We start from the raw sequence: 13,953 nt of genomic DNA, 5'->3' as shown, positions 1-13,953 counted from the left end.
AGTACAGTGTAAACAGGACTTCCATGCAATGAGCAACCACGGAATCCGTATGTCTTGGTTGATTGATGGGGATATTTACTCTGTCGTGGTGTGGGACCGGAATGCCGTATCTCTGAGCTAGCGCCTGTATGTTAGTGGAATGTGGTGTTCCCGGAGTCCAGTGGATACGTGTGTAACAAGCCACTCACGCGTGTACCTCAAGCACTAAGATTTCTGTTGGGGAAAATGAAGAGCCAACGTTATTCCTTTGATAGCTGCCTCGAAAAAGGAATAAGAACACGTTGGGTCCGGGAGGCCTTCCTTTCAACACACGAACGAGACCCCCTCACGGCGGCCTCTCTGTGGAGTTAGAGGTGCTTCTGAAGTCAGTGGGCCATTGGCCTTGGACTTTTCTCGCTACAGCCTGACCAAAGCCTTTGTGGGTGCTCACTGTTCTGAGGGTTTCTGGAACTGATGGGTAAGCCCTCCGCCTCTGCCGGGAACACCGAGGGCCTCCCCATTCTCCTTGGTTAGGGGCTCTCAGAGTCCCTGGCTGCAAACAGCAGAAATCCATTGTCCCAGAGCTCTGGAGGCAGGGCATGCGGATGGTGGGCGTCACATGGGCTATGGCTCTGGGGCCCTGGGATGGGGAGGTGGGAAGTCCAGGGGAGGTGAGAGTGGGAATTGGAATCCTTCCCGGTCTCTCCCAGCTTCCAGCGGCGGCTCCAGGCCACCCGCACTCTGGCGCTGTATCTCCTCCTGGCCGTTTTCCTCCTGTGTGATTGTGTGTGTGTGTGTGTGTGTGTGTGTGTGTCTACCTCCCTTTTAGATGGAAGAGCTAGAAAAGACAAATCAGTAGAGGTGGAAAATCCATCAGTGGTTTCCGTGGTCTGCGGGGTGGGGAGTGAGGGGGCCAGCCGCTGCTGAAAGGGTGCAGCGTCTCCCCAGGGTGGTGAGCACGTTTTGGAAACAAGGCGTGATAGTGCTGCACGCAGGGTGTGCTAGCTGGCAGTGCTGCAGGGCCGTGCACTTAAAAATGGTTAAAATGGTAACTTTATGTTAAGTACATGTTACTTATCCCCCCCTACACACACACACACACACACACACACACACACACGGTGGCAGTTAGTCAACAAGTGGGCTACAGCACACACACACACACGTGGCAGTTAGTGAACAAGTGGGCTACAGCACACACACACACACGGTGGCAGTTAGTGAACAAGTGGGCTACAGCACACACACACACACACACACACACACACACACACACACGGTGGCAGTTAGTGAACAAGTAGGCTACAGCAAGCTCCGGGGAGAATCTGAAAGCAGAGATTCCGGATCCAAACCAGACTCCACAATAACGACCGCACAGATGGGCTGGCAAGTTGAGGGCAAGATGGCCCGAGGCAACGGTTGGAAGTGGACGGAGGTCTCTAGTGGAGGCCTGTAAACCTGGCCTGCTTTTCTTCAATCGAGCCGGTAAGGTAGCAGCGGGAGCGTTCCGTTCCTCGGCCTGGACCCTTCCATTGGTAGAGCCGTACTGGGGTCTTCCTCGGGTTCCCCAGGTGCGAGAAACGAAGGAAGCAACCCAACAACAGTGACAAACGAGCCAACCACGATTTTTCTTTTGCTTCGGACTCAAATTGAGGAAGCAGCTTCCCCAAATCTTCCATCCAGCAACCCCAGAACCAAAAAAATCCAAACTCAACTGCCACTGGACTCTGTTCTGACTCGTGGCAACCCTATAGGACAGGGTAGAACAGCCCCGTGAGCTTCCAAGACTGCACCTCTTCATGGGAGGAGAAGCCTCATCTTCACAGAGCGGCTGGTGGTTTCGAACCTCTAGCCCTAATGGCAGCCCATTGAGTAAGCACACCGCCGTCACCTGGGCTCCGCAAGCACATCCCCCTTGAATTAGGCTCCGGAGCTGGCCACTGACGGAGAAGAAGCAGGCATTGCTTTGGGGCCCTCTCTGGTTCCCCTTCCAAAGCACAGTTGGTGATATCCCAGGGGGCCAAATGCAGTCGAGGTGTCAAGTGAAAGCCAGTCTGAGCCCCTGGGATAGCTGGGCACCGTTGCAAGAGAGCGAGCTAGAAGACACCTTTTGACTAAACAGTCTTCTATGGAAGTGACTTCTAATTAGGATTTCTTTCTGACCCTTGGAAAACCCCAGCGTGCTTTCTGAGCACCCTGCATTCATGCAAAGAGTAATTGGTTGCCAGACTACGGATTCAGCTGAGGAAAATTGGCAGACAGCGTGGCGAAGGATGCCGTCACCCTCAAAGGTGGTTTCTGAGCCCAAGGTCACCGGTCATGAGATGGGGCACAGCTGAGCGCAAGATCTCCTGTCTCTTGTAAGGCTCAGCTGGGCTTCGGATCCACTGCTGTCAACGGATAGCATTTCCAAAGACCCTATTTCCTTACAGGCCCACAGTCTCAGGTTCCAGCCTTGTATTTCAACATAATCCTGGGGGCAGGTGTGGGGGAGGAGGATGACTTAGTTCAGTCCATAACACCTATGGGCAAGCTAATCCAATGGGGTACAGTTCTGAATAGACACCAAGGTTTACGCTGGAGCAAAGGGAAAGAATGCTGGTGAGCGATTATGCATGTCTGCAGAAGTCAGCTCTCAGCTGGGCCCGGCTGGTAGAGAGCGTTCCGCAGGGGGACTTAGAGCCTGGGACTTGGGGTGGAAGGGGCATGGGACTACGTGGTGGTGTGACTAGAGAGGCCTCCCTTTTTAAAGTGAAAGGATTGGAGTCAAAGATCCTAAGGATCCTTTTCCAAGTGTAAAGTCCTCTCATTCTAGGGAACATGTCTGGGGGGGCGGGGGGGGGGGACTGGTTGGGGAGCCCCTCCCATGAAAGTAGAAACTGAGCTGAGTCTCGACCGGATTGTGGAGCCAACGCTTCACATGCTTCGCATGAAGGCTAGACAACCACAGTGAGTGAGGGACTTCGAGATATTTGTGGGAAATGGGGGATTAAAAGATCATGGAATTTCCCCCGGAGCCCTGCGAAGCCCCTTCACGTGTTCTTAATGAGTACCAGCCCCGTCTTCTCGGCATGAGTTGAGGCTGAAGAAATTAGCCTTTGCTGTACTCCCCGACGCTGGGTTTCTGAGCAGCGTTAAGCTTCTGGAGTTGGTTAGGCAAACACAGGCAACGGTGTCCACCTTTTTGGAAGGAAGGTGCTATTCCATCTGTGGCTTAGTGTCCTGTGGTGCTGTGTCTGAGATGTTTTCAGCCTGGGACAAGTGACATTGACTGGCTGCGAGAGTAAAATTAACCAATAGGATGAGGTGGATACCAGGCGGTGAGTGGGCTCTGGGATTTTGGTACTTCTGTATCCGGGCAGGATCCCCGGTTGCAGACGCCCTCGCTGTTTTTAAGTCTTTAGGTGGAGTTTGTAGGTGAGTTGGGACAGGGCCATTTTCTTCAGTCTGGCGAGGAGGGACTGTCTCTTTCGCCCATTGATGGGTCCTTTGTGTTTCCTCATCCGGGCGAGTCTGTCCACACCTTTCTCCGTATTTCTTCCGTGTGATTTGCTCAGTTGTAACACGGAAGTTTCCACTTCAGGAATATGGCACCTGCCGGTCCGCCCGCCATCACTGACCCAGGGCGTGGTGACAGTGAAGTCACTCCCTTTCATCTGTGGCACATTGTCTGTTAGTGTTAATCCTAGACACCCGAAATTTTAAAGGTCTTTTTAAAACACTGGGTACAGATTTCCGGTTCCTACCTGTTTCTGAGCCATGAATATGCGGTTGGTTTTATTAATACCGATAATCCATCTGCAGGACCTGTGGGCTTTCTATGTAGATACGATTCTGCTCTCGTCTCTTCTGCCCACCCCCGCTTCTCCAATCCTTATGGGTTTTATTTACTTTTCCTCCCTCGCTGCGCTGGCTAGGACCTGCGGGACCATGCAGGTAGAGTGAAGGAGAGTGGTCTCCATCATGGCGCTCTTGGCATCATACCTGACAGCTCTCCCCCTCGAACCCCCACCCATCCCCCCGCCGCAGCCCCAGAGGCAGAGTCCGGCACCTTCCTCCCTTCTGTTCCTTCCTCCGACACCAGCAGTTCCTCCCATGGCCCGCCACTTCTGTGTTGGGTTTGGTAATTTGTTGTAATGGCCACACAAAACTCCAATTAGGGAAGTTACTAGGCCGCCACCAGTCAGGATCCGGATGCCCCATGCCTCAGTCCACAGCATCACCTCTCCTCAGCCAGCAACCCAGGCTCGCTCTCTTTTCCTTAGCCTCTCAGCCACGTGGTCCCCTGTGCCGATCTTTTGACTCCTAGTAAAGCCCCGTCATCGTGGGCATTGTCTGTGAGCTCTGTGGGGGTCACCCAATGCTGAAGCAGAGGGCCTCGGGCAGAGCGGCTGGCATCAGGCTGAACAAGCCGGGAGGGTGGGCGCTCCTCTGACCCCTGGCTTGTGATGATCAGGAAGCCGGAGGAGCGTAGCCACCCTCTGCGATATTTTCTCAAGCACTTAGTAGGGCGCCTGACGATAGACGTCTTTTGAGTGTTGCCTCTGGCTCCTGGTTTGAAAGGTGTCCCCTCGACTAGATGCTGCGTTAGTTACAGCAGATGCGGGCACAGGGTGATAATGTACAGTGTTTCCCGAGTGTGCAAAGTTATGCCGGTGCCACACGGTAGTCGGTGAAGGGTGCATTGTGGAAAGTTTGAAATATTGTGAGAATGATCACCAATGGGCACCTGTTGCTTGGCCAGCGGTGCCAGTATACTAGCTCTGGGCACCATTGCCACCAACACCCCCCCCCCCCATACACACACACTTGTTCTTGGGTGCAATTACCACAACCCCGTTTGTAAAAATGGTGTTATTTGCTGACTGCAGACCACGGAAGCAGGATTCCTCGGGGCACGCCTGTACGTCTTTCTGCGTCGATTGAGATGCTCGTACTTTTGTCTGATGTCGCGTGGCTTTTAGCTGTTAACATCACCCTGGCATTCCTGTAGCGATGCCAGCATTTATTCCCCAGTGGGGTAACTTTGCAGAGTTTTGGGGGCACTTGGTGGCTACTGAGCGGGGGAGGTGAGGGTTCACCCAGAGGTGCCTCAGAAGAAAGGCCTGGTGATCTACCTTGTTCAGACAAGCACCAGCCCGAGCGGACTTGGTGGTAAAGGCTGGGTGAGTTTGTGGTCTAAGATGGTGCCTAACTGTTTATGGGGAAATGGAACCAAAAGGCATTTTCTAGGAAATGTTTGAGGCCCTGTCCCAGGCATCAGCGAGGGGTTTGCATTTGAGACTGAGATTAGCCCCGCCGTGGTCCACACGTTTCTTCCTCGGGTTCTCTCTGAGGTCACGCCAACTCCAAGTGCGCTCAAGAATACCCCTCCCTCCTCTGTGCTCTGCAGGTGTTGCTCTGGCTGAAATCCGTTCTCCAGGGGGTTGGGGGGGCGCGGCGTTGGTTGGTTTGGAAGAGGGATAACGATTTTAAAGTCCTGACTCAATATCTGCCTCGTGCTTTTGTTTGTCAGGAGATAGGGTCAGTGTGACCGAGCCCTGGTGGTGGTGTGGTCACACGTTGGGCTGCATTCCACACGGCTGGCGGTTCGAAACCCCCCGTGGCTCCTTGGAAGCAAGGTGGGCTTTCTACCGCAGTCAACAGTCGCAGCCTCGGAAGCCCATGGGGTCGCTATGAGTCGGCATTGACTCGGTGGCAGTGAGTTTGATTTGGGGGGGCAGCCAGCGACTTCAGGCATGTTTACAGTGTGAAGTCATGAAATTGTATTAGGGGAGGTGGTAGCCCTGGAACGTTAAAAAGGGTGCTTGCTAATGAACGGAACGTGCCCTTCTGACGACTTCCTCGTTTGAACAGAGAGGTGATCGAAAAGAAGCCGGAGAAGTTTAAGGTCCAGTGTCTGACCGACATCAGAAACCTGTTCTTCCCCAATGTGGAACCCTTCTACGCTGCCTTCGGGAACCGGCCCGCTGTAAGTGCTGCACGGGGCCTCTCGGCGCCTGCCACACGACCGCCTCGCCTCACGGCCGCGTCGGAAACCCTGGCTTGGGAGCGATCTCTCAGGCTCCACTAGGAAGCCCGATTCCCAGCCTACATCCTGCAAGAAATGGCCCGCTGACTAGCTGTTTAACACTTTAAACGGTCTCCCGAACCCCTGTTTTCTGTCAAGGTTGGCAAGGTGTGAAACAGGTGATGTGGGCTAGAAACTCCCAATTCCTCCCAGTCCCGCCTAGCTGCTCCGTTTAAACGGCAAAGGCGGGCACATCTGTGTGCCGTCTGTCACGTGGCTGCCTGCTGGCTAAGCAGGCCAGTGAAACGGGAATACGTAATAGGATTAGACCCGTTCCCTCATACGGGAGCCCCCAAACCAACCCTGAGGAGGGTGGCGAATTCCACCTTTCAGTGTAAGATCGTATTGGTTCAAGTGGGGTGGTGTTCCACTCACGGGCCAGCCCCGCTTTCTAGAAGGCCTGTTCAAGTCTTCACTTACTGACCTGGATTTCAGCTGGGCACCGGCAGCCCAGTAAGAAAATTCTCGTACTTTCAAAATCGTGACACAAGGCAGTGGCTACGGAGATGAACTTTAGGGACTGCTAGACTCACGGGGCACGCGGTAGGCTGTGCAAGCTGCACCTCAGTTCGGGGGCAGATGAGAGGATGAGGTTGGAAGGTGGGGGTGGGTGGGGAGGGTGCGTTTCATGGCTTCACGTCAAAGGGTAGTCTTTGTCGATAGCACAGCTTGGCTAGTGAACATCTTCTAATATTCCAGGAGGTCGGGCATGCTCCGTGTTTGCCTCCATGGTTTTAAAGTACACGTTCAATGGCCTCTGCCCAATACAGGATGTCTACTCATACAAGCAAGTCGGAGTGTCTCTGAATAGAATCTTCACCGTCAATCCCAAGGGAGAGCTGGTGCAGGAACACGCGAAGACCAACATCTCCTCGTGAGTCGCGGGGACACCTCCCGGGGCTGCTTGGTGGTGGCCGCTGTGCTTGCCCTGGGCCCTTCCCACGAGGCTGTTTCCCTCCGCTCCTCGTCTTCTGTGCCCTCCACGCTCATTTCTCTTGTGAAAAAAGGTGGTCTTGTGACTTCTTGTCGCTTTCCTCAAACTTAATCTTTGGACCATTCAAATTAACCTCTGCAAAGAAAAAAAATGTTTTAATCCCTTGCCCCCTGGGTCTGAAGTTCTCGCAGTGGCTAGCGTCTGCTAGAGCAGGGGATTGAGTGACTTGAAAACCCATGGTTCGGATTTGCCCGGTTAATTCTGGGAACCCAGCATGAGAATTAGAAATTCAACCACATGGAAATGTCACATGCAGCTATGTTTAAAAGACCAGAGCTGTTGATCCCTTCACATCCTGACCTGTAATAATGTTCTTGCCAGAAACACTGTTGTGTGTCGTTACAAGAATTCTGCTTACATACATTTTGGTCAAAACCCAGTTTCCCTGGGTCCGCGGGCTAACTTGGATCACGGTTTTTAATGAGGCATTCTGCTGGGCTGTGGCATCACCTGGTCTCCAGGAAGTGCTCTACTTTGGGTCCCTGCATCATAGAAGGGAGAACATTTCCTCCCCCTGTGAGCCAGGCTCTGGGGCTTTTTTTTGCCTGCTGGGGGACGTCAGGCCAGGCCGACAAGTGCCCTCCCACCTGGTCTGCGCAGACCTGGAGAAGAGTGTGTGACTCAGTGATCCCAGGCGCCCTCTGGCAGAGTTAGACCTGGGAATTCACGCTCTCCTGTCTTCCTAGAGACTGTCTTCTCCAGGCATCCGGTGCTTGTAGCCAGAGTGGGAATGCCGACTCCTGCAGAGCCGCCTCTCACTATTGAGATGATCTCTGAAGCGCTGGAGCCCAACTCCCCATCAGTTGTCCCCTTTCGGGGCAGAGAGGAGAGGTGTCTGCCAGCCTTCACTACGCCGGCCCCCGCCAGGCTTCCATCTGATCCTCAGAACAACGGCACAGCCTTTACTTCATAGCTTAGTCCTATCCTCCATTTCTTCCCCCTCCTTTGTTAAAATTGGCCGCCCCGGCGATGTCAGCATTCCATGCCCTCCGTGAGGAACCAGAGCCAGGAGGTTTCTGTGGAAGGTCCAAACGAGAATGGCAGGGGAGACAGCCGAGCTGGCAGCCAAGTGGCAGCCTGGCTTGAGGGACGTGAGAATGGGGGTTGTAGGATCCAACCTTTGCCTTGAAGGCCTGTGGGGGCAGGTAGTCCATTTTCCAACACTCTGGGACAGAGATGCGTGCTGGGTCAACTAGAGGAGACCGTTGAGCTGATTGCCAAAGAAAAGCTTAAATCTGCTACACAGACCAGGGAGTGTGCTCGCCCCCATGAGAGAGTCTCTCCTCCCTCTGGGAGACATTCTGTCTGGCTCAGAATGTGCTGCCAAGCTGAGGAGAGCCTGCTCCTTTGAGCCTGGCATGTCTAGATAAATGGGATCCATGCAGGATGGAAAGGTTTGGTGCTTTTTTGCGTTGCAGTGGTGGTGGTTTTTCTGCACGTGTGAGAGTCGGTGTGTGAGCCCTGTGTGTTTGCTGCATGTGTGAGAGTTGGCGTGTGAGCCCTGTGATGGAGGCTGGGTCAGTAGGAGGCATGTGGACGGAGCTGGGACGTGAGGGTCACTTTGGATCCTGGATGTTCTGGGCCCTGCTCCCACAGCCACCATGCTCAGCATAGATGCCTTTAAAGCCAAAGAGCTTTTTTTAAAAAAATTGTTTGCTTTAATACAGACAAAAGAGAAAACGCCTGTTCATTGAGATTTTCCCCACCCCAATTTGTGCGAACACGGGATTTCTCATAAGTCCTTTGGAGAGGTCCTTTATTAAATACACACATCATCCTTGTGTGACATTATTTTATGCCTCAGAACATGCTAATTCCTGGAGCTTGGCTTTCAAAGGCTCCTTTTAGGTTCTTAGGAAATGGGCCCTGCCAGGGACCCAGGGACTGAAGGAGGGATCCCTGGGTGTCGGGGAGCGACTGAGGGTGTCAGCAGCCCTGCTTGGAGGCACGCCCCGTGCGGCCACTGCACTGCTCGTAATTTAAGCCAGAGTAACTGGCGCTCCTGAAGACATGGAGAGTCCTCTGAGAATCACAGCTAGACCCACCCTCCATGCTGCAAAGAGGCAGCCCCTGGGGCCCAGGGAGGGCAAGGCTCTGGTCAGAAGTTACACAGTTATGTCTTTGGACTTTGAGCTTCTCCAGAGCTTTTCTTTCCCTAAAAACAAACAAACAAACAAACACACAACTCACCCCGACATCGAGTCGATGCCGACTCACAGGGACCCTGTGGGACATGGGAGAACTGCCGCTGTGGGTTCTGGGGCTGGAAACTCCTTACGGGAGTAGAAAGCCTCATCTTTCTTCCACAGAGTGGCTGGCAGTTTCGAACAACTGACCTTACGGTTAGCTTTATGTCCCCCAAGACATGCTAAGAATGCATTGCTGAGAAAGCTCACTGGGTGCCCAGCATGGGCCGGGCCTGGCTCCCAGAGTTGGCTCTGTCTGGCACGACTCTCATTCTGCCTCTTTCACCATTGCAGGAAGAGGTCCTTTGCCAAGGTTGCTCAGCTGGTCAAGGGCAGCTCTGAAGACCAAGCCCTGTCTCCTCCCCTCCAGGGCCCACGAGTTTTCTCTTGGTGCCACCATCAGCTAACCCTTATTTGATGGTCCAAAGACGCCCTTACTTCTGATCTTTTCCTGGCAACACTGCACCTGCCTCTTCCTTGCCCTGCTGATTTCTAAACATCCCCCAGCCCTGCAGCGGCTGCTCTGTACCCCTCCCCTCCCCCGGCAGCACAGCCAAGTCCCCCCCACCCCTTTCCAAGAAGTCTTCTCCACCCAAGTCCCTTCAGACCCCGGATGGCGCCTCTGATTGCCTGGGAGCGTAGCACGACATTGTTCCAAGCTGTCCCTCTGCTACGCGCTGAGCCCCGCACCCCCCGAGGCCCGCCGCTGATGGTCACTCCGTCCCTGTCCCCTGCAGGTACGTGCGGCTCTGTGAGGTGGTGGACCACGTGTTCCCATTGCTGAAAAGAAGCCACTCTTCAGACTTCCCCTGCTCCGACACGTTCAGCAACTTCACCTTCTGGAGGGAGCCACTGCCACCGTTCGAAAACCAGGACGTTCATTCAGCCTCCACCTAAAACCCGGCCCAGCAGCCTCTCTCTCTTGCCAGCAGCAGAGACAACTGGGCGCCGCACATTAAAGGATAAGGCTTTGTGAGCCTCGGCCGCTGGGACTCAAGACTGGAAGTACAGTCATTCCCTATGGAGGGCGTGCCCCCTCCCTCGCCAAGGCCGTGTTAAAGGCGGGTGTCCGGCGCTTCCCCAGAGCTGAGGGTGGCGGTGGGTTGGAGGGCACCCTACCAGCTGGAGAAGCCAGAATGGCACCATATTTGGTAATGAGTGAGTGACGCAGGGGACACGTGTGGTGTGCTGCTTATCGTGCTTGTGCCACCCACCGTGCACAGGGCAGCGAGGACTGCAGGGCCCAGGGATCTTCCCCGAGGCCTTGGGGAAGCGGGCAGGCTCAGCTGGTTCCCAGCTTGCTCCTAGGGAATGTTGCCTTGCAGTATTTGCCTACTTCTCAAGTGATACATTCAAGCATACCCCAAGTGATTGGTGTATCTCTGCCCCCCCCCACCCCTGCATCTCACCGCCTTGCCGCTAAGGCTGGGACAGTGATGCCTTTCTGCGTCTGCGGCCGGCACTGAATCGCGACTGTGCTTTGATCTAGCTCTCCGTAACTGTGCCATGCCTTAACTTGAAATCACAGTCAGGGGCACGAAGGCCGTGTTTATTTTATTAATCAGTCCGGTGCCCCAGCACAGGGGGATGCTGGGCATGCGGGCTCGAGCAGAGCTTATGCCAGTTGAGGGTGGTGGTGGTGATTTTGGCTGGGTGCTCTCAAAAATAACCAGTTGGTTTGAAGACCATCATTTCAGGAAGTTTTGATTATATTCGTTGTTGGTACTATTATTACCTGATCGGATTGGGTGGTGGTGAAGAGCAATTTAGCCAGAAGGGATTCCAATTGTCACTAATAAGCCAAAAACCAAAATGTGTCAGATGATCCAAAGGCCTTTGACCCCTGTCTGTCTCCTAAGACTGACCACCACTCTTTCTGGGATTTTAGAGTAAAACTTTATTATTTCTTTTCTCTCTCAGCGTTCCCCCCACCCCCCCTTCTCAGGTTAAATGAAAATGGATGGGCGATCACTAGGAGAGATGTTCTTTTACTTGTTTATTCAATTGGCTTTTGGAGAGACCAGTTTGAAAAGTGAAGTTATTTGGGTCGAAGATTTTGCTGTATTTTTTGACTTGGTAGTATTTTTTTTTAGGAGTGCTCTACCCCAGTGATTGAAATGTTTTCATGTTTAAGTAGCATCCCGGGAGGAACAAAGCGGAACAGTCTGATGACCTTTTACTCTTTCTGTGAAAGAAAGCCTCTCTCTACTAGGCCTGCCTGCCTTCCTGGGGAGGGTGGGGCGGGAGTCTCTGAACTGTGAGGGTTTCCTTGACTCCTGGGCTCTCGTCCCCCTTGTGGACATCCAGAGAAGGGCAGGCATCCCTGTGTGCATGCAGGAGGGGTGGGGATCCCCGGGCACGTGTAGAAACGCAAACATGCAAATAAGATCCCCTCTGGGAGGCATTAAAGTATTTGCCCCATAGCTCTGCTCCTTCACTAACCACCTTGAGCGGCCGGCATCATGAAGCCCTCCGCCACGTGGGCACCGCTGAGCGAATCCCAACCCTGGTGACCAAAGGGCGAGCTCATGGGTGCCCAAAGGTTCACGTACTTTCCCCCTGGTCCCCAGGAGAAGCTCTAGCCCAGAGCCTGGGTGGAGGGGCCCTCCTCCAGGACGAACACCCCCGCCCACACTGGGAGCATGTACCTTGGAAGCCCTCCTTTGGGTGTCCTTGACAACCCACCCCTCTATCCTGGGCACACGCATGCCTTCTAGCAAGACTGTCAGATCTCTGTGGGCCTGGGGAGGGGCTGTAGCGTTCATTAATGCCCTACCTCGAAGCTTCTGGACCCGAGGCCCAGATGCAGGCCACAGCCACGCGTGTGTTGAGTGCGTGTACGGGCTGATTACCCACTGAACCCTGTGGTTCTGCGCTAGAGTGCTGTATTTTTGGACCACACGTCAAAAGCTGCCCTGTGGAAAAGTCACTCTGTGTGATAAGCCATATGCATCTTAGGAGATGAAGCACAGAGGGGTACCGCACCTGGGACACGGAGGCCAGTGAGCCCACCTTCCAAGGGACTTCCCCTGTCAATCTTAGGTTGGGGTCGCTGCTTTACATATATGTACTTGCCACACGTGTTCTGTACCTGTATGTGCGGGTGCGACGATGTGATACTTGACTGTGCTGGAGTGCAGGAGTTACAAATCCCATAATAAATGAGATGGATGAAAGAACTCTCTGAGCATCAGGTGTGTGAATTTTTTAGTCATTCTCCTTAAGCTATTAAGCTGCTGGCTCTCCAGTGTGTTACATCAATCACATCGTTTTTATTCTCTGCTGTAAGAAAGACTCGAGGGTATGGAGCTGTTCAGTACTGACGATTAAAGGGCCAGCCTTCCCTCGTTCTTGTGGATTGACAGTGGTGCGATCTCACAATCTCACGGTGCCCATGGGAGGGATGAGGGAAGAGAGGAGGGGGCGTGGCCATTGGGCTTTCTCTGCCCGGCGGGGGAGGGCAGAGCACCAGGCTGTGGATCACGGTTGTACATCTGTGGCTCTCTGGCCGTGCCCTTGGAGTTCAACATGTCGCTGTTAAAGAAGGGGTCTTCTTGTAGCTTCCCCTCTACTGCCCTCAGTTTGGGGGCTCTTGACTTCTCAGCTGTGTACCTGGGTTAGTTTTTCATTCTGAATCAACGACGTGACATCTTCGACTAGTGGACTCTTACACACCAAACACTGTCATGATTCCTATCGAGTTTGCACATTGTCAATGTGGCCGGAGATTCGTTGTTGACTTGCCCACGCCAGCCCTAAGTGCTTTTGGAACTTATGCAGGGCTCTGGGTCCTTTGATGCCTGAAACGTGGCTGTATAAGTCACCAGACTAGTCCCAGAAAGCCAGAACCGTGGGACACTGCATCCCCTGTCTGCGCACATGGACAATTTAATGCTCATGTTTCAAAATCAAGGAGTCCTAGTGGAGGAGTGGCTACATGCCTGGCTGCTCCCTGCATGGCCAGCAGTTTGAAACCACCAGCCGTTTCACAGGAGAAAGAAGAGGTTTTCTACTCCCAGAAAGAGTTACGCCTTTGGAAACCCACAGGGGTAGTTCTACCCTGGCACTTTAGGGTGGCTGAGGGTCACATCGACTTGGTGGCAATGAGTTTGGTGTGTTTTGAGATCTTCAAGGCAAGACACAATGGGTGGATTCCAACTCGTGTGTACGGTTTCTGCCTTGTTCTATGATAAAAATGAAAACAAGTACCTGTTGCTCACTGCGCGCTCGCCTGTCCCGAAGCTGTGCCCCAGGCTGCCTTCTCCAGGGGTAAGCTTTGGGTGCAAAGGCCAAGCAACACCGACGATGGAACCACTCAGCATCAGCTTTGGGGCTCAGCGCGCCCTTCCCTGTCAAAGATGGTGAATGCTGCCCTCGTGGCCACCCGGCAGGATAGAATGGTTATGGAGGGGAGTTGAGCGGATCCCATTTGAAAATGCTAAACCAGTCCTCGTTCTAGCCTGAGGAGTCTCCGAACCACCTCCTCCAGTCATATCGTCCTTGTCTGCTTCCCCTGCCTGGGGGTGTGGTGGCTCGGGGGGCACCCTGCCCCTGGCTTAGACTACGAGAAGCTGCTTTAAATGCCTCTTGGATTCCCTTGTTCCTGCTCTGACCTCCGCTGCTGGTCTGAGGCCTGGGTACCTGAAGAAGTCAGAACATGAAGTTGACCCTGAAAGTTGGTGGGTGTTTAGTAGCAGTTTTTGGCATCAGTACAGTATAACCAA

General features: G+C 53.7%; 1 protein-coding gene across 2 annotated transcripts in view; it reads left to right on the top strand.

Annotated features, from left to right (window-relative positions):
- Positions 1-12,396, top strand: part of LPIN1 (lipin 1) — an 86,337-nt gene extending 73,941 nt beyond the window's left edge. For both annotated transcript variants that reach the window (XM_075557095.1, XM_075557094.1), the window contains exons 19-21: positions 5,836-5,950; positions 6,820-6,923; positions 9,967-12,396. In XM_075557095.1, coding sequence (XP_075413210.1) covers positions 5,836-5,950; positions 6,820-6,923; positions 9,967-10,126 — 379 coding nt within the window. In that variant the 3' untranslated portion in view covers positions 10,127-12,396. The remainder of the gene's footprint in view (positions 1-5,835; positions 5,951-6,819; positions 6,924-9,966) is intronic.
- The last annotated feature ends 1,557 nt before the right edge of the window (positions 12,397-13,953 follow it).

Source organism: Tenrec ecaudatus, chromosome 8 (assembly GCF_050624435.1).
Source record: "Tenrec ecaudatus isolate mTenEca1 chromosome 8, mTenEca1.hap1, whole genome shotgun sequence".
Classification (NCBI taxonomy): Eukaryota; Metazoa; Chordata; class Mammalia; order Afrosoricida; family Tenrecidae; genus Tenrec; species Tenrec ecaudatus.
Note: the sequence above shows the minus strand (reverse complement) of the source record. Positions and strands in the feature narration are given on the sequence as shown.